This window comes from Acomys minous (genome assembly GCF_964271855.1).
Source record: "Acomys minous genome assembly, chromosome: 1".
NCBI lineage: Eukaryota > Metazoa > Chordata > Mammalia > Rodentia > Muridae > Acomys > Acomys minous.
This window is the reverse complement of record NC_140483.1, coordinates 164,985,814-165,005,388: the sequence shown is the minus strand read 5'-3', so window position 1 is coordinate 165,005,388 and position 19,575 is coordinate 164,985,814. Positions and strand designations below refer to the sequence as shown.

Here is a 19,575-nt window from a genome sequence, read left to right as displayed (position 1 = left end):
GCTTATTCTTTCTTTGAGTACCATCAGGCCTCCTCACCAAGGGGAGGTGGTCAAATATGGGGCACCAGAGTTCATGTCAGAGTCAGTCCCTGCTCTCCACATAACTGTGGAGAATGTCCTGTCCATTGGCTAGATCAGAGTAGGGGTTCAATGTTTACTATTTGTATTGTTCTTGGTTAGTGTAATATTTTGAGCAGACCCCCCTGGGCCTCAATCTACCCATCACAATGTTCTTCTTGTAGGTTTCTAGGACCCTCCAAGTCCTTCTATTTCCCTATCTCCTATATTTCTCTTACCTAGAGTCTCAGTAGGATGTCCTCACATCTATCCCAATCTCCTGGTAAGTGAAGACTTTCATGGGACATGCCTTTTGGCGTAGTACCCAATTATACGGGAGTATATACCACGTGAGTCATTCTGCTTCTGGGTTAACTCACTCATGATCATTTCTAGTCCTATCCATTTGTCCACGAATTTTGGGATTTCCTTGTTTTTAATAGCTGAATAGTATTCCATAGTGTAAATGTCTCACAGTTTCTTTATCTGTTCTTCAACTGGGGGACTTCTATATGGTGCTTTCTCTGAAAACTTGGAATAGGGCTTCCTTAAGACCCAGCTATTCCACTCCTTGGAATATACCCAGAAAATACTCCACCACACAACAAGGATATATGCTCAACCATGTTCATAGCAGCCTTATTCATAATAGCCAGAACCTGGAAAAAAGTCTTTTTAAAAGATGTTTTTTAGGTCTCTTTGGTTTATAACATCAGTTAAGTTCAGCATTTCTCCTTTTTATTTTTTTACTGGATGACCTGTGTATTGGTGAGAGTAAGGCACTGAAATCATCCACTATCACTCTGTGAGGGTCAATATGTGATTTAAGCTGCAGTAGTGGTTCTTTTATGAACTAGGTTGCTCTTCTGTTTGGTGAGTAGATGTACGAACTGAAATATCCTCCTTGTGAATTTTTCCTTTGATCAGTATGTACTGTCTTTCCATATTTCTTCTGATTATTCTTTGTTTGAAGTCTGTGTTTATTTTGTCAGATATTAAAGAGGCTATACTAGCTTGTTCTAAGTCCATTTTCTTGAAATATATTTTTCTATATTTTTACCTTGATGTGAAGGTGAGTTTCTTGGATGCCACAGAAAGATGAAACCTGTTTTCTAATCTAGTATGTGTCATTTTTATTTGGGAACTGAGACTTTAGTGTTTTGTATATTTCTTGTACCTTAATAGGCACCTCTTTCTTTAGATTAGGGGATTTTTTCTTTTATGATTGTGTTGAAAGTATTTTTCTGGACCTTTTACTTGGGTTTCTTTTCCTTCCTTTATTCTGGTCTTTTCTTTCTGTTGGCTTCTTTGGTTCTTTGGAGAGTGTGGTAGCTGTGTGTTGCTCAGAATCTAATGCTTCTTAGATTCCAGGTGTGGCCGCTGGGGGTTCTATGTAGAATGTGTTTGTAGGTAGAGGAGCTGACATTTAGGAATGTGGATGGGTGAGAATGGAGGCTGTGGAGTCTCACAGGATGGAGAAGAACAGAGTGTACCATCAGGATCTGCTTATTCCCCTGAGAATGGAGCAGAATGCATGGAGAGGCACAGTAGATGGGCTGCTAGAAACCTGGGGATGAGAGTAGGGGACTGAATTTGTAGGAGAAGAGAGAGGTTGAAGACCTGAAGATCACCTAACTGTTTTTTCTGGCCTATCTCCTTCCCTGACAGTCTTGGCCAGAAGGTTCCCATGAAATGTCTGTGGGAGTTGGTGGCTGCTACAAAGGATGTGGTGGTGAAGAAGGCTATAGGGGGCCTCCATCAATTTATCGGGTCTTATGTAGAGGTCCTTAATCTATTTGAAGTTGAGGTTTGTGCACAGTGGGAGATATACTTCTAGTTTTATTTATATACATACAGATATCTAGTCTGATGAGCACCACTTATGAAAAACCCTGTCTTTTCTTCAGTATGTACCTTGGACTCTTTGTTAAAAAAATCAGATTATCTTTAAGTATGTCTGTGTCCTTAGTTTTATTCTGTTGATCAGTATATCTGTTTTTAGGATATTTACATACTGTTTTTATAACTATACCTGTGTAGTATAATTTAGAAATCAGGAATGGTTATAGCTATATTTTTAATTGTTGTTTTAGTTATCCTGAAAAATTTTCATTTCTATATGAAATTTAGAATTTTCTTTTTAATTTCTGTGAATACTTGCATTGGAATTTTGGTGGGGATAGCAAACTGTATATTGTTTTTGATGGGATGGTCATTTTTACAATTTCAATTCTAGGAATCTATGAACATGCCAGGAGTCATTTTCAGGTGTCTTCTTTAATTCATTTAAGTTTTTATTAGACAAATCCTTTACCTCTTTAGTTATGTTTGCTAAAAAATGTTTCACTTTTTCAGGCCATTGTGAACAGTATTATTTTCCTTATATTTTTTCTGGTCTGTTTTCTATTGTTATATGGGAAAGTTACTGTGTGTGTGTGTGTACCCGCGTGTGTGTGTGTGTGTCTATGTGTGTATGTGTGTGTGTGTGTTTTATTTTTGTATTCTGCTACTTCATTGAATTTGAAAAAGATCAGGGTGTGGTATATGGGAAGTTTTAGAAGGAGAAAAGGGAAGGTGGAAATGATATAATGATATCATTTCTTAGAACCAAAAAGAACTAATCACAAAATGAGAAATATGTCTTTGAAATTATACCAACTCAAAGGCAAAGTTTTTTTTTTTTACTTTTTAATGCTAGTTTTTTTAAACTAGCATTAAAACAAAAGGAGAAGCATGTAGACTCAAGTCCAGTGAGTTATCATTCAGTCTTCCTAGTAACCTGTGGCTATGTTCATTCCTAAAAAGAACAACAGCCACCTGCTGGTCCCTAACATTCACAGTGGTATCATGAAATTCCATTTGTAAATGAATTTATGATTACCCCATCTTATACAGGAAAACACTGAAGCTTAAAGAACTCAAGAAATTCATGTTTGACAAAATAACTAGGTAAAGAGAGTAAAGATTCACTGAACAGATTTGTGAACTTGGTCGTCTCTTCATCTTTTTATATGACTAGAAAAGCTGAGCAGTTTATAGAAAAGGCATACACACATGAAATATGATTAAACAATGACCATAATTGTTTAAAATCCACTTTCTGGTGTCACCCTTTGATGTCTATTAGGCCTCACATTTGACCATTGGAACTTAGAACATGGGCTACCCACATCAATATAGGAAGTCTTGTAAAATGATAGTCTGTCTCCTTGGGGGGAAAAGGACCTATACTCTCCTTTTTGGGGATTTGGACACTTTCAAAAGTGAGCACAACACTGTGAACATTGGGGCTCAACCTTTTGCCAGGATCAATAGCTTGGGAGGGAAAAGGAATAGGGGAATCTTTTTCAAACTACATAATCATATCTAGATTCCCCCATAGAATGGCTAGAGGTAGCAGAGAAGAGAGGCACAGAATAAAGTTCCATAGCCCATTGCAGTGATGGGGCTAGACTTACCTTGAACAATACAGGCACCCAGATAGGCAGCATCAGAAAAGGAACACAGCAGTCGACCATGAAAAATATCTCTTTTAATTTGCAAATATAAAAGATACCTGCAACACAAAAGGAGAAATAATCATTCTAAGTTTAGCTGAAGCCTGGAAATCAGAATGGTTATACTTTGTCTACTTAAATCACTCAAGTCACACCTAGCTCTAGGAATTAGCTTCACATGCCAAGCTTCCCTTAGATGAATACACAGAAAGCAGTGTAGGGGGTTCAGAACTTAGAAACCCAAAGTACATGTGAGCTTTGTGAGGTAAATAGGTTGTGTCTTTCCAAGAAACATGAAAATAACCAAGAAACACACTGCCTACAGTCATCTCTCATATACAAGGAAGATTACAACTTATCATCTATATCCTAAATTCTTTACGGAATTGCAGTCTGAAACAGGGGTCGATTAGTATAAGAAGATACACTCATTGTTCCTCAAGAACAGACAGAATCAATAGTTACTACTCAATAAACAACCAAACAATAGCAACAAATTTGCTTATGAGGTCAGAAGTCCAGTTGATTAACACTTGAATCAGGCTCTTGTATCATTGTGTCATGGTGCTTAGTCTCCGTTTCTTTGCAGGATAAACTCAATCCTACACGTGGCTAGTAAAGTGAGCTGGGGAAGCTGAGTGCACAGGAAATCCCACCAATCCCAGAGCTTCCCCAAGCTCAGAACTTGAAATCCCACCAATCCACACTCTGGAAGTCCCTGCTCCAGAAAGTTCAGCCACCTAAGAAACCCCATACAAAAGGCTGTGTCTACCCAGTTATCTGCTGCTTTCTTCAGGGACCAGAGGCAGCCATTCCTGAATTTGTCCCTCCAACAAATCTCTTTTTGCCACGGACCGGCTCAGTCGGGGATAGGTCCTTGGAAATGGTGGTTCTTGAAGCGTTGGTGAACAGAGATGAGTTTGCATCTGAGTGTATTTTTCAAGCAAGCAGTGTAGGATTTTATACATTTTTTTCCTTCTGAAATGGGGGGGGGGGTTGCGGGAAGGGGTTACGGTGGTTACAGTTCCCATGGGATAGGTTCAAGTGAGTCACTGAGCAATCAAGCATACAGGCACAGATAGTGTTGTCATAATTTGAATTATAACTTTAAATGAAACAATACAGGGTACAGTATGCACAGTAAACGACACCATCGCTTCTAAGTTACAGGCTTGGTATCAATATTCATGTGCTGCCTTTGTCCAGGTTCATGATTCTCCTATTAATTTTTGCCCAGCACCTGGTGCTGGGGATACGGGAATCAAGATAGTTTTCAAACACTCTGAATTTTAGTAATGCCTCAATATATTAACAAATGACTAATTCTTAAGTATATTTCTTTGGTAAGTGGAGAAGATCAGCTGAGCTTGACAATGAACTTTAAGCTTGAACGGTCCCTGGTTGCAGTCCCGTGTTAGCAGCATCTCATAGCAACGTGTATGCCTGAAAAAAGTCCTGATCTGGGAGTGAGGTTTAAGAAACAGGATAGAGAGAATGAAGTTTAAGAAAATAGGATAAAGACAGAGAATTGCCAGCACAATAAGGGAAGGAAAAACTGTAATCAAATTTCTCTCCTGTCAGGAACATTAGCCCTGTTCCAGGAGGCTTTCCCTGGTTTGGGGTGGTGGCCTAAGGCCTGTGTAGTATTTGTCACACAGACTCCACTGGAGGGGTGACATCTTTTTAAGGGATTTACTGACTGCTATGACCTCTCTTCAGAAGAAGAAAAGAAAGAAGAAACAAAGAAGGAGCAGAGTTCATGCTTCTATACTCCTCAGCTTCTCAGGTGTTGGAGCAAGCCTCCCCTGGGAGCTGCATTGGCTGGAGAAGGAGCCTGAGTGCCTGAGTTGTTGGTGTTCTGTTGTTCAGAAAGTTGTCCCTTGTGCCACTGAGTTCAAGGCTCTTCCCCACTTTCTCTTCTATTAGATTTCGTGTATCCAGTTTTATGTTGAGGTCTTTGATCCACATGGACTTGAATTTTGTGGAGGGTGGTGATAAATTGGATCTATTTGCATACTTCTACATGCAGACACCCAGCACCATTTGTTGAAGATGCTATTTATTTTCCATTGTATGGTTCTGGCTTCTTTGTCAAAAAATCAGGTGTCGGTAGAAGGGTGGGTTCATTTCTGGGTCTTAGATTCAATTCCATTGATCAACCTGTCTGCTTTTATGCCAATGGCATACAGTTTTATTACCATTTCTCTGTAGGACAGCTTGAAATCAGGGATGGTGATACCTCTAGAAATTTTTTTATTATAAAGAATTATTTAGCTATCCTGCATTTTTATTTTTAAATGGTACCATGGTCTCATTTAAATCAGAATCTGGGCTTTCATCAAAATTTGTACATAAATGTTCATGATGGTATTATTCACTATTACTAAAATATATTCAAATGTTCACTAATGAATGAATAAAACAAATGTTGTGTATATACACAATACAATATCATTTAGGCATAAAACTAAAATACTGATATACATTAGAATTAGTAACCATAATTTTTAACTATTTAATTATTGAATCAGACTTTTCCTCAACAACAAACTCATTCTTTTAGGTTGTGATGATGTATGTTCAAAGTTTCTTCACCAGTTATTTGTTCAGTGCCAAATCGTCAGTGTTGAAAACATATATACAATTAACATTATAAGGATTGAACAAATTATATGTAAGAGCATATATGTTGATATATATATACATATATACGTGAAATAACAATTATTTAAAAAGAGCAGTGAGTCTGAAGGAAAGCAGCAAGAAGGGGTACATGAAAGGGCTTAAAGCAAGAAAAGAGAAGGAAGAAATGTTATGATTATAGTATAATGTCAAAAGTAAAATAAAATAAAAGAAGAAAAACCCCAGTATTTATATAGAAATAAATAACAAAAAATAGTCATTAATTTTTTATGCATTTTTCATTGAAATAGAATTATATCACTTTCCCTTTTCCATTTTCTCCTTTTATCTCCTCCCAGATACTTTCCCTCCAAGCTCTCATGACCCTCCCACTCTCACTATGATAATATTTTTTCTTTGACTATTATTGTTGCATATGAACATACATACATACATGTATATAATAAAATTGTATGTATGTATGTATGTATGTATGTTTGTTTGTATATATTTTCCTAATTATGTTGTTAGTATGTTCAAGGACTCTCTCAATAAAAAAAATTGTCTTGCCAGGATTCATTCCTCTCAGCATGCTGGACACTGACATCCTGCATCTTTCATGTTCCAGCAACAAGTGCTTCAGCTGTTGTTTCTGATCAGAACACGACAGCTTCAAAGAATGCTTCCAATCCCAATTGGTCCAGCATTTCAGATTGTCCCATACAGGACTTCTATTAAGGCTGGAATTTCTCAACATTTAGAAACTGGACCACAGATGCTATTCCTAGCTTGTTTAACCATTTCCCCCAATTTTATTTGGGCCCCTACAAATCTATTATTCATGCCAAACCAGCAGAAAGAAACTTTAAGAGAACAACACCCTGTTTCCCTAAAGGGGGATTGGGTAGGTTTTTGGTTGCTCTCTTGAACTATAGATATTTATTTTCAATGGAGTTGGTTACAAGCTATTATTGGTCTTATTCAGAGAGAAAACACGATTTGATATCTCTCTTTTCCTTATGATTCTTTCTTAGGTTTGGAGATAGGGGTTGAAAAGAAAGAAGCAGGAAATATAGAAATATATAGGAATGATAGGATAAAAAGTAGGTTATGGAATCTACTCAACTTAATGCCTTACTGTTACTCACAAGGTTATTTTTAATTCACTGGTATAGAATTTTGTATATTGATGCAAAATTAGTTTAATTTTGGTACATTGGTATAGAATTCAAATTTAAGATTTTTCTTCACATGCATAATATATATTTCTACTCATATGAAGTATTGTATCTATATAACTTAATTATAATACATAGTTTACTTCCAATACTTTGAAAGTGCTATTGCAGGCTGCTTAGGATAACTAAGTAATACAAGTTAATTGTTAGCTGATCAAATTATGGTCATGTCAATTACTAGTATATTTTTTGAGAGAGAATCAAGCTTGCATTTTAATTCTTTTAAATATTTATTTATTTATTAAGTACACAGTGTTTTGCCTGTATATACACCAGAAGAGTGTACCAGATCTCATTATAGATGGTTGTGAGCTACTGTGACATTGCTGGGAATTGAACTCAGTATCTTTGGAAGAGCAGTCAGTTCTCTTAACCATTGAGCCATCACTGCAGCCCCTTACTAGTCTATTTTTATCATAAGAATATACATCCTAGGTTTAACAGATAGATATGATTCTATAGATAGATAAAGTAAAATAGTTAGATAAGGTCTTCAAAATCCTTAGAGACATACAGAATATGCCATTTAAAGACGTTTTTATTATTTTAAAGATTCTTTAACAATAAGACATGTTAACTTCTGGCAACACTCAATCTAACTCAAAGAAGATGATGAGCATCAATGAACCTCCTTATGGAAATGGCTTTAAATGTGGCAAACAAACCAGTGGGCAAAATGTCCTTGTTTCTACCACAGACAGACTTCTGCCTGAAAATGGGCAAGCTTGGATGCATACAGAGTCAATAGCCAAACTGTGCCAAGACAGGATAAGCAAGCCCTCAATAGTTCCTGTCTCACAAATATGTCTGTCAGATATATTGGGTCAGAAGCTGAAGATGATGCTCCAATGTTATAGAGAGTTTTGGGTTACTGTTCAGGCAGCAAATTGTCATCTTGGAAGCTGCTAACTTGCACTTCTTGTCTACTCAGGTCATTAGTTTTATTCCTTCTCCAGTCTCTAATGAGGTTGAAGACCAGATAGTTTAGTTTTACAATTAAGCTTAGTTCTTTGATGGTTAAGATGTTTTTAGGTCTAAATAGATGTTTTCAGTTGATACAGATGAGATATGATAGATATTGATTTACATTCAGAATTTTAGATGCACCGAGATAGGAAAGATGTTTTCTTCAAGGTTGCCAAAGTACTATGTATGTAACATTTATACAATTACTGATTCTTTTTGGCTCATCTTAGTGTAGGTAATTTATTTTATATATGTGTAATAGTATAAATGCATATGTAAAGAAAAGGAAAAATTGTCTTGGAGTTTTGGTGTCTTTTGTTGAATATTCTTTTTGTGTGTATTCTTCCTATTTTTAATTCTTATTTGAAGTTTGTGTGTTGTCAAAAAGGTGCTTTTGTTTTGTTTTATGTTGTACTTTTATTTTTGTCTAACTCATTGTACTCTTCAACCCAGGCAGATTATTGGAACTGAAAAAAATTAATAAAAAAATTAAAAATAAATTTAAAATATTTAGGCCAAATCAATTCAAAGATACATAGTTTTCTATGATTTCCCTGACATGAGACATCTGGAATCTGTCAATCTATAGATAAACAAAATAGATTAATTGTTGTCAGGGTCTAGAAAAGAGAGATGGATCATGACTGCTGTTGAATATAGTGATTTAAAAAAAATGGAGTGGTGAAAATATTCTAGAATGTAATAGTGATAATTGTTTCCAACATTATCAATGTGCTTGTGAAATTTATGTGTTTATGAATTTAATCAAATGAAAAGAAAAAACCAAAAAATTTCAAAATAACACTACTTTAAATATCTGTTACCCATTTTTTCTTCCTTACATTTCACACAAACCTCAATACCTTTACACCCATATATATATATGTATGTATATATATATATATATATATATATACACATAACATATATTCACACACATGTATATACACATACATATACCTATACCCACATAAACACATGCACACCTTTATATGTACACATATATACATGCAGATATAATCATTCATACCCACATATATACATAAATATATACATTAGATATACATGTACACATATATGTACATATATGCACACATGTACATACAAATAGACATCACATACATTTATATACACATATACCACACATACACCCTCCTTCTCTGCTCCTGTACTCCCAGAGCAAATAGCACTAAAGAGCTGTAGACAAATTAATCACATAAAACAACTATCTCCTCCCTTCACCCCTTATGGTCAAGCAATTATCTCCATAGTCTAGCGATAAGAGGAGAGTGAAATCTGCCAAGACCGCCACCTCTACCTGTGAATTATCAGAATTATGTCGTTGTCTTTCTGTAGGATCTGGACCTAAGATGATTATTGTAAGCTATAATTACATATGGCAATTGGATGAAATTAGAGCCTCATCAAGATCTAAGTGCATGACAGCTCTTTGACCTATCCATCCGGAAGGTGGCTACTCTCAAGTTCTACTCAGCAACTTTTACCAAATTTTTCAGAGAAACAAATCTCCAAGGTTAAGTGATTGTAAACTGAGCAGAGGGGAACGGGAGTGGGGGGGAGGAGAGGAGAGGAGAGGAGAGGAGAGGGGAGAGAGAGAGAGAGAGAGAGAGAGAGAGAGAGAGAGAGAGAGAGAGAGAAGGAGAGTCTGGGAGTAGATTTGAGCTGAGTAGAGTATACAAGTGAAGGTAAGTCTGCTTGGCCGTTGCCATTTAGCCAGTGAAAAGCAGAACCATTAACTGTCCACCCTGCCCACGAATCTTGCCCTTCCAGGAAGGCTTAGATCCAAAAGACTAGGGCTATCTTCTGCATTTACTTACATCCAAAAGTGTAATCTTCTGTTGATCATTAGCACCCACTGTCCAATGTTCTCAGCCTCCTTCCCATAACTATTTCTTTCTTGTACAGACAATACTTTCTTTATGACAGTGATTTTCTATAGACTATCGCAGGATCATCAAGAATAAAGAGGAGCACAATGCTGGAGGTGTTCTGATCAAGATAATAGGAATGTCTTGCTTGTAAGACAGCAGAGGCTCTGACTGGACACAAGTGGTAAAGTAAATATGGAGAAAAAGAAAAATACCTTGTGAGCTCTTCTTTAATCTTCATGGGTTCATGTGGGTAGAATTTCACTCTAAAGCACATGGTGTATGGTGGATGAGCTGAAACATCATAAAGAAAAGGCATGAGATAAGCGGCAAAAGATCACAGACTCCAACACACACAGGGATTTCAGCCATGAAGAAACCAACTAGCAGGGAAGGGAGGGATGTTATATGGAAGAAGCCAATAGAATGCCTAAGAAGAAAACGTGGTGGTGACACAAACAGAGAAATGGTTTAACAGGATATCCAGAGCAAATGCAGAGCACAAGGAACCAAGGCAAGAACTCACCTTCATCCCTTCCTCTCCCCAGATCACAGCTCCAAAGGAGTACTTTCTCCTCTGATGTCCGGAGCCAGCCCAGGGTCATTCAAGGCTAAAAGAATCTACTGGCTGAGGCAAAATTCTGAAGCCCCATTCCAAAGCTAAACTTCCTTATTTCAGCCTCTGCATAACTTCCTTATTTCAGCCTCTGCATAACTTCCTCATTTCAGCCTCTGCATAACCCCCTCCTTTCGACCTCTGCATAACCTCCTCCTTTCGACCTCTGCAGATGTTGTTTAGCCGGGACTTTCCAAGAGATAGTTAGCTAAAGTAAGATAGGAATTGTTTCAAGATGAATCACAGGATGTTCCCCTGCTGAGATCACCTGGAGACATTCTCAGACCCCCTACTGCCTGGCTCCTGCTTCCACCCCATATAAGCTTTTGCTTTTGATTCAATAAAGAAGACCTTGATAGGAGTTCTACTTGGTCTCGGTCTCCTTCTTTCTCGTCCCATCTTTTCAGGTATGGCTCCCCTCGCGACCCCGTAATTACTGGTCCTGCTGGACGGGACACGTGGCGCCCAACATGGCCACGAGGTACGAGCCCTCTACCACGACAGAGACCCTTCGTGGGAAATAATTCAGAAACACCGCGGTCAAGTATCTCGCCGAGGTCAAAAGTACCTCCGATCGTCTCGGGTGCGGGCCTGCCGCTCACAGGACCTCTCCGCACTTAGGTAGGTGTTCATCTCTGTCAATAAGATGGGTAAAAGTCTCTCAAAGGAGGCGCAATTTATTCGCCACCTTAAAAATTGTTTCAGGGAAAGAGGAGTTAGAGTTAAGAAAAAAGACCTTGTAAGTTTTTTCTTGTTTGTTTCCCAAGCCTGTCCTTGGTTTGTCATTGATGGTCCTAATATTAATCCTGATCGTTGGGACCGTGTTCGTCGAGAATTAGACTCCTATTCTTCCCAACATGGTCCTGAGACCATTCCTCTTCAAACTTTTAACTACTGGACTTTAATCAAAGATCTTATCTCTTCTGATGCCCCTGACATTTCTTCCGCGGTTGCTTCAGCTGAGGCCTTCATTCAGCCCTTATCTCATTCCGCCTCCCTGGCTTCCCTAGAGTCACAGGGCTCTAAGTCGTTACAGCCCCCAAGATCCCCCTGCCCTTCTGTTGTCGTAGACATGGGGGATGACCGTCCCACCTCCAATAAGCCTTTATATCCTTCTCTGTCCAAGCTCTCTCTAGTGGATGATGCCCCCACAGACCAGGGCCCTGCAACCCAGGCTTATCCTGTTGTTAAGACAGCTACCTTAGAAGAAGAGGCCTCTAAGTACCATAACCCAGATTGGCTGCCCCTTCCATGCCCGCCCCCTTATCGGCCCCCTCCTTTTATTGCCCCCGCACTTCAGCCTCACCTTCTCGGTAAATCCTCCTTACATTTGGCTAAACGCAACTTAAAACTACAGATTCAAGACCTTAAAGAGGTTCTTACTCTCCAAAAGGAATACTCTGAACTTTCTATGGAGGTACAATCCCTCCAAGATGCCCTCCGACAAGCTCTTCTACCGCCCACGACAGGGGCCACAATTCAGTGACCCAAGGCCCCCTCAAAAAAACGCCCTGTGCTAGCGTTTCCTGTGACGACCCGGCTTCAAGCCAAAGAGTCTTCTGGCGCCGAGGCCTCTACTGAAGCTTCTCCGCCACAAGGTGACGAAATGGCCGATGATTTAGATGATACTGATGGTAATGGCTCAGATGATGAGGAACAGGGGGGCTCTGACCCTTCTTCTTCAGGCACCAATCCAATTTTTAAGCCCCTAAAATTCAAGATCCTAAAAGAACTCCATAGTGCAGTTAAAAACTATGGGCCCACTGCTCCCTTTACTCTTTCTCTGCTCGATTCTCTTGCCCCCGAGGGCTACCTTGTCCCAGGAGAGTGGCTTAAACTTGGCCAATCGGTCCTCCAGCGTGGACAATATCTACTCTGGAAAGCTGATTTCATGGACCGCTGTCAAGAAACGGCAAAAAATAATCAAAGGAAGTCCACTTCTTCTTCCTGGACTTTCGATAAATTAACAGGGCAGGGCCGCTATTCTTCAGAAACAAGGCAAGCAACATTGCCTCCCGGGCTTCTTGCCCAAGTTAAAATGGCAGCCTTGGGGGCATGGCGTGCTCTACCAGGGAAGGGCTCTCTTACCACCCCGTTAACCAAGGTAGTCCAAGGCCCCCATGAACCTTACAGTGATTTCATTGCACGTCTATTTGAGACCGCGGAGAGGGTCTTGGGGCCAGACGAATCTGAAAATAAGCTTTTAAAACAGCTTGCTTATGAAAATGCTAATGGTGCCTGTAAAACTGCCTTGCGTGGCCACACAAGGGGTAAGGATATTAATGATTATATCAGACTCTGTGCTGATGTTGACCCCTTTGCCCATAAGGTATCCCAAAGTGTACATCTGGCAATAGGAGCCGCCCTCCAAGCGGCCCATTCTGGCCCCCGGACCTGTTTTCGCTGTAAACAGCCAGGTCATTTTGCTAGGCAATGCCCTGTCTCGACCGCCACCACTGGCCTCCCCGACAAGGCGCCTTCACCTACCTCGAGCGTTGCACCAGCAACTGTTTGCCCGTGCTGTAAACGCGGAAAACATTGGGCAAATCTTTGCCATTCCAAAACTGATATTCAGGGTAATCCCTTGCCTCTACCGCAGGGAAACGGATGGAGGGGCCAGCCCCGGGCCCCGAGACCCATACCTTTTTGCCCAGCCTCGGGGACACAGACAGGCTCAACGCAATCAGTTCCCCCACAATTGACCCCACCCCCTCGCTCTGCCAAGCCACAGCAGGGAGCGCAGGACTGGACCTGTGTACCTCCACCGACACAATATTGACCCCTGAAGATGGTGTCCAGGCCCTCCCTACTGGGATATGTGGACCTCCGCCCCAAGATATGTTCTTTCTTATTCTTGGCAGAACCTCAACCATGTTCAAGGGTTTGACTGTTCACCCCTCCATCGTGGACAGTGATTATACTGGGGAGATAAATATATTGGTCAGTGCTCCCTCTGGCCCCGTGACCATTGCTAAGGGACAGAGATTGGCCCAAGCCTTGCCATTGCCTATATCTCGCCAATTCCCTCATATGTCATGTCTTCGGGGTGCATCCTCCCCTGGATCCTCAGATGTCTATTGGGTACAGGCCATTTCCCAGAGTCGCCCCACCCTCCGGCTACATCTAGATGGGAAACCTTTTGAAGGTATTGTCGATACTGGGGCTGATGCTTCGGTAATCTCCGAGGCCCATTGGCCATCTACATGGCCTCTTCAGCCCTCCCTTACCCATCTACAAGGGATAGGCCACTCCAACAATACTCTCCAGAGTTCCAAAATTTTAACTTGGACTGATTCAGAGGGTAACGCGGGAATGGTGCAACCTTATGTTATCAAACACCTTCCCGTTAATCTTTGGGGCAGAGACATCCTCTCCCAAATGAAACTTCTGATGTGTAGCCCTAATGAAGTTATAGCCCAACAGATGCTTGCCAGGGGGTTCCTGCCAGGTCAAGGCCTGGGAAAAAATAATCAAGGCATTGTTCAACCCCTCCCCATGTCATCAAATCCCGATAGAAAAGGGTTGGGATATGAGGGTTTTTCCTAGGGGTCACTGCATCCCCTGCACCCCAGGCAGATAAAATCTCTTGGAGAAGTGATGCCCCTGTCTGGGTAGACCAGTGGCCCCTGACACCCCCTAAATTACAGGCTGCCACAACGCTTGTGCAGGAGCAGTTGTCTGCCGGCCACATTGAACCCTCCACTTCCCCTTGGAATACACCTATTTTTGTTATCCAAAAAAGAACAGGTAAATGGAGGCTCCTGCAAGATTTAAGAAAAATAAATAAAACTATGGTGCCTATGGGAGCCCTCCAACCCGGCCTTCCATCACCTGTAGCAATTCCTAAAGGATATCATAAAATTGTTATCGATCTCAAAGACTGTTTTTTCTCTATACCTCTCCATCCAGATGACTGTAAACGTTTTGCGTTCAGCCTCCCAGTTCCTAATTTTGCCGGCCCCATGCGACGATACCAATGGAGAGTTCTCCCTCAAGGCATGGCAAATAGCCCTACTCTTTGCCAAAAGTTTGTTGCACAGGCTGTTGATCCTCTTCGAGGCCTTTGGCCTTTCATTTGTTTTATACATTATATAGACGACATACTACTAGCTGGCCCTGATATTCGCTCCCTATATAATGCCTTACAACAGCTAACCTGTTGCCTTCAGGCACTAGGCCTTCAAATATCGCCTGAAAAAATTCAATTAAAACCTCCTCATTTATTTTTAGGATTTGAACTCTTTCCTCATAAAGTCCTATCCCAAAAAATGCAACTTAGAAGAGACTCCCTTCATACCTTAAATGATTTCCAACGCCTTTTAGGTGGTATTAATTGGCTACGACCCTATCTAAAACTTACTACAGGGGATTTAAAACCGCTTTTTGACATTTTACGTGGAGACTCTAACCCCACCTCTCAACGAGCTCTTACCCCAGAGGCTGAGGCTGCCCTAGCTCATGTTGAATCTGCCATTAACAACCAAAATATCTCCTTTTTTGACCCTACTAAACCCTTACAATTCATTGTCCTTCCCACCCCTTTTACGCCCACGGGGGTGTTTTGGCAGGGCGCCCCCCTTTACTGGGTACACCTCCCTTCGGAATCGTCTAAGGTTCTTGCCACCTACCCATCTCTGGTGGCCCAGCTCATAAAGGATGGCCGCTTACAATCGAGAAAAACCTTTGGAAAAGACCCTGACATTTTGATCCTCCCCTATACCCCAGCTCAGATTAATTGGCTATTTATCAATTCTGATATTTGGGCCATTAATTGCATAGATTTTCAAGGCAAAATCGATAACCATTATCCCCCCGATAGGTTGCTTCAATTCCTTTACAAAATGCCTATTATTTTCCCTAAAAGGGCGAAATTGTCCCCTATCTCCCAGGCTAGTTTAGTTTTTACGGATGGATCTTCTAATGGTATAGCAGCTTATTCCATTGATGGAGTAACCACTCGTGTGTCTTCCCCTTTTCTTTCGGCACAGCTAGTTGAGTTATATGCTATAATACAGGTATTTACAGCCCTCCCAGACCATTCCTTTAACCTATATACCGACAGCGCCTACATTGCCTGTTCGGTCCCCTTGCTAGAAACAGTGCCTCACATAAAACCTACTACTAATGCTGCCCCATTATTTGCGGCATTACAAAGCCTTATCCATCGGCACACCAAACCCTTTTTTGTTGGACATATTAGGGCTCATTCTGGACTCCCTGGACCTCTTGCCGAGGGAAACCGGTTAGTCGATGCCGCCACCCAGATGGTCGGGTCTATTCAGGTTCAAGATTATCCCTCTGATCTAATTTCCCAAGCCCAACAGGCCCACGAGCTCCACCATCTTAATGCCCACACCCTTAGGTTACGGTTCAAAATTACCAGAGAACAGGCTAGACAGATAGTTCGTAATTGTAAGAGTTGTTTGACCTTTCTCCCCGAAGCCCACTTCGGGGTCAACCCTCGAGGACTGGTCCCAGGCGAATTGTGGCAAATGGACGTTACCCATGTTGCCTCTTTTGGAAAACAAAAATATGTCCATGTTACCATTGATACGTATAGTGGCTTTCTTTACGCCTCCCTTCAAATGGGAGAGGCCACTAAAAATGTCATCAACCATGTACTAACTTGCCTCTCCGTCATGGGACAGCCCAGAACTATCAAAACAGACAATGGACCTGGATATACCAGCGCCAGTTTTAAACAATTTTGTGCCCAATTAAACATCAAACATATTACTGGCATTCCCTACAACCCGCAGGGACAGGGAATTGTCGAGCGAGCTCACCAAACGCTTAAAAATATGCTGCTGAAATTACAAGGTACAGGGGGAACACTCTTCCCCACATTGGGCAATAACAAAACCCTTCTGTGCCATGCACTTTTTGTCTTAAATTTCCTTACCCTAGACAAAAATCACAGATCAGCAGCGGATCGCTTATGGCACGCTACAACCTCTCAGACTTATGCTCAAGCCTTATGGAAAGATCCATTTACCTCCCGGTGGCAAGGTCCTGACCCTATCCTTATTTGGGGAAAGGGACATGCCTGTGTCTATGACTCAAAGGAAGGGAACGCCCGTTGGCTGCCTGAGCGCCTAATTAAACAGATCGATTCACACAGGGAAGAACGCCCTGAGGAAATGCTTTAATTGTGCCTTGTTACAGAAATATGACTTCACTTAGTCTCTTCCTGCTCCTGGTCTGCCTCGGACGCACAGCCTCGGCTGCCTCATATCAGATGTACAACTATACCTGGGTAATTATGAATGGGGCAGGGGACATTGTTAACTCCTCTTCCTCTATCACTCATCAAACACCGTGGCCTACTTTGGAAGTGGACTTATGTATGCTGGCCTTGGGAGCCAGCGAGGCCTGGGGAACACCCTCCTATTATATGCCCCAAGATAAGCCACTGGATCTTCGGCCTGAGGGTGTCCAAGCAGGATGTGATGGACAAGTGCCCAGGTACTTTTTGGGAGAAAAACCCATTTATGTGTGTCCCGGGGGACACAGAGATCGCTCCCTGGGTCACAAATGCGGCTTCTCTAGTGACTTTTACTGTGCCGCTTGGGGATGTGAGACTACGGGAGATACCTATTGGAAACCTTCATCTTCTTGGGATTATATAACTGTTAAAAGAAAGGATCTCCCAGAGACAGTTGACCCCTCTGGCACGCGTGACTGTAGTAATTGGTGCAACCCCCTTGTGATTACCTTCACTGACAAAGGAAAGAAAGCCACATGGGAGAATCGAGGCCTAGAGTGGGGACTTAGGTTATATACAGTTGGATATGATCCTGGCCTTACTTTTAAAATTAAACTACTCAAGACCATTCCCAATTCAAAACCGGTGGCCATTGGCCCAAATCAGGTCCTACAGAACCTGCGGTCTGATCCACGCCACCCAACAGCCACTGGTACACCCCATACCACCCTGTTTCAACCCACCGTACCTCCTGGCCCCTCACCTTCTGTTAATATTATCCTGACCATGGTTAATGAATCCTGGTCTGCCCTGCACGCTGTTCGTCCCAACCTTGCAGATGATTGTTGGTTATGTTATCATGCTTCCCCACCCTTTTATGAGGGTGTTGCTATCCTTAACAATCTTACTGCTACTAACGACTCCTCCCTGGTTCGCTGGAACCCAGAGGCCAGGGAAGGCATGACCCTGGCCCAAGTCTCAGGCCTGGGGCTCTGCATCAGGGGACCCAGGATGCGTTTACCCTCCGTTATTTCTCCTCTGTGTAATCAGACCCTTGAGGTCAGTGGTGGCTCCACCTACCTGGTAGCCCCAAATGATACATATTTGGCATGTTCCACTGGCCTAACCCCGTTTATCGTGGTACAGCCTTTCCTACAACAATATGATTACTGTGTGCTTGTTCAGCTACTTCCTCGATTAACAGTTTATTCTACAGATGAATTTCTCAACTTCTGGACTCCTCTGGGTACACCATCCAGAGTCAAACGCGAGCCCATTACAGCCGCAACCATCGCGGTTCTACTGGGGCTCGGGGCTGTCGGGGCCGGGACGGGCATTTCATCTTTAGTGATCTCCAATCAAAACTATCACCAGCTTAGTGCAGCCATAGATAAGGATATTGCTGAAATACAGGTTGCTATGGCAGCTTTAAAGGATTCGCTTTCCTCCCTTGCAGAAGTGGCACTGCAGAATAGGAGAGGGCTAGATTTGCTGTTTTTACAACAAGGGGGATTATGCGCAGCACTCAAAGAAGAATGCTGTTTCTATACCGATAAAACTGGGATCGTAGAAGATAGCATGAGGAAGGTCAGAGAAAGTCTAGAAAATCGCAAGCGGGAGCGAGATAGAGCTGAATCCTGGTATAAAAACTGGTTTTCTGCTTCCCCTCTTCTGACTACCCTCCTCCCTTCGTTGCTGGGACCTCTTATAGGGTTCTTGTTACTAATATCTTTTGGACCATGGGCTTTCAGAAAGATTACTGACTTTGTCAAACGCCAAATAGACTCTGCCATACAGGGACCCACCCATGTGGAAGTTCATTACCACAGGCTCGAACCACCTGACCCCGAGGCAGAAGACTGTGCCGTCCTTGATAATGTGGCTAAAAGTGGCCTCGACTTCAACAAGCTGAAACCTAAGGACTTGAGTCGATTGTTCGCTTGAGAGGGTGCGAGGCTAAGCACTGCAGGGAACCATGCCAGACACCTCGGTTGGTTCCTGAGGAGCACGCCTGACTGCATATAGGCTGACGCGCATAAAGGATGTTACTATCCTTTTCCTGTCCTCCGCAAACGCGTCTGGGAGGTTGGGGACATGTGTGACCTGAAAAAATGGCCATGCAGTGACCTCTTAACGCAACGCCCATCTTCAGGAGGGTCAGGCCTCTACTCCCCCCCCCCTCTCTCTCTCTGCTTCTATTTAATAAAGAAGGGGCAGATGTCCGGAGCCAGCCCAGGGTCATTCAAGGCTAAAAGAATCTACTGGCTGAGGCAAAATTCTGAAGCCCCATTCCAAAGCTAAACTTCCTTATTTCAGCCTCTGCATAACTTCCTTATTTCAGCCTCTGCATAACTTCCTCATTTCAGCCTCTGCATAACCCCCTCCTTTCGACCTCTGCATAACCTCCTCCTTTCGACCTCTGCAGATGTTGTTTAGCCGGGACTTTCCAAGAGATAGTTAGCTAAAGTAAGATAGGAATTGTTTC

At 41.9% G+C, this 19,575-nt stretch overlaps 1 protein-coding gene across 3 annotated transcripts in view; it reads right to left on the bottom strand.

Annotated features, from left to right (window-relative positions):
* FRMD3 (FERM domain containing 3) overlaps window positions 1–19,575 on the bottom strand; it is a 209,159-nt gene that overhangs the window by 78,597 nt on the left and 110,987 nt on the right. For all 3 annotated transcript variants that reach the window (XM_084783840.1, XM_084783838.1, XM_084783839.1), the window contains 2 exons: window positions 10,485–10,563; window positions 3,516–3,613 (listed from right to left, as the gene is read on the bottom strand). In XM_084783840.1, coding sequence (XP_084639966.1) covers window positions 3,516–3,613; window positions 10,485–10,563 — 177 coding nt within the window. The remainder of the gene's footprint in view (window positions 1–3,515; window positions 3,614–10,484; window positions 10,564–19,575) is intronic.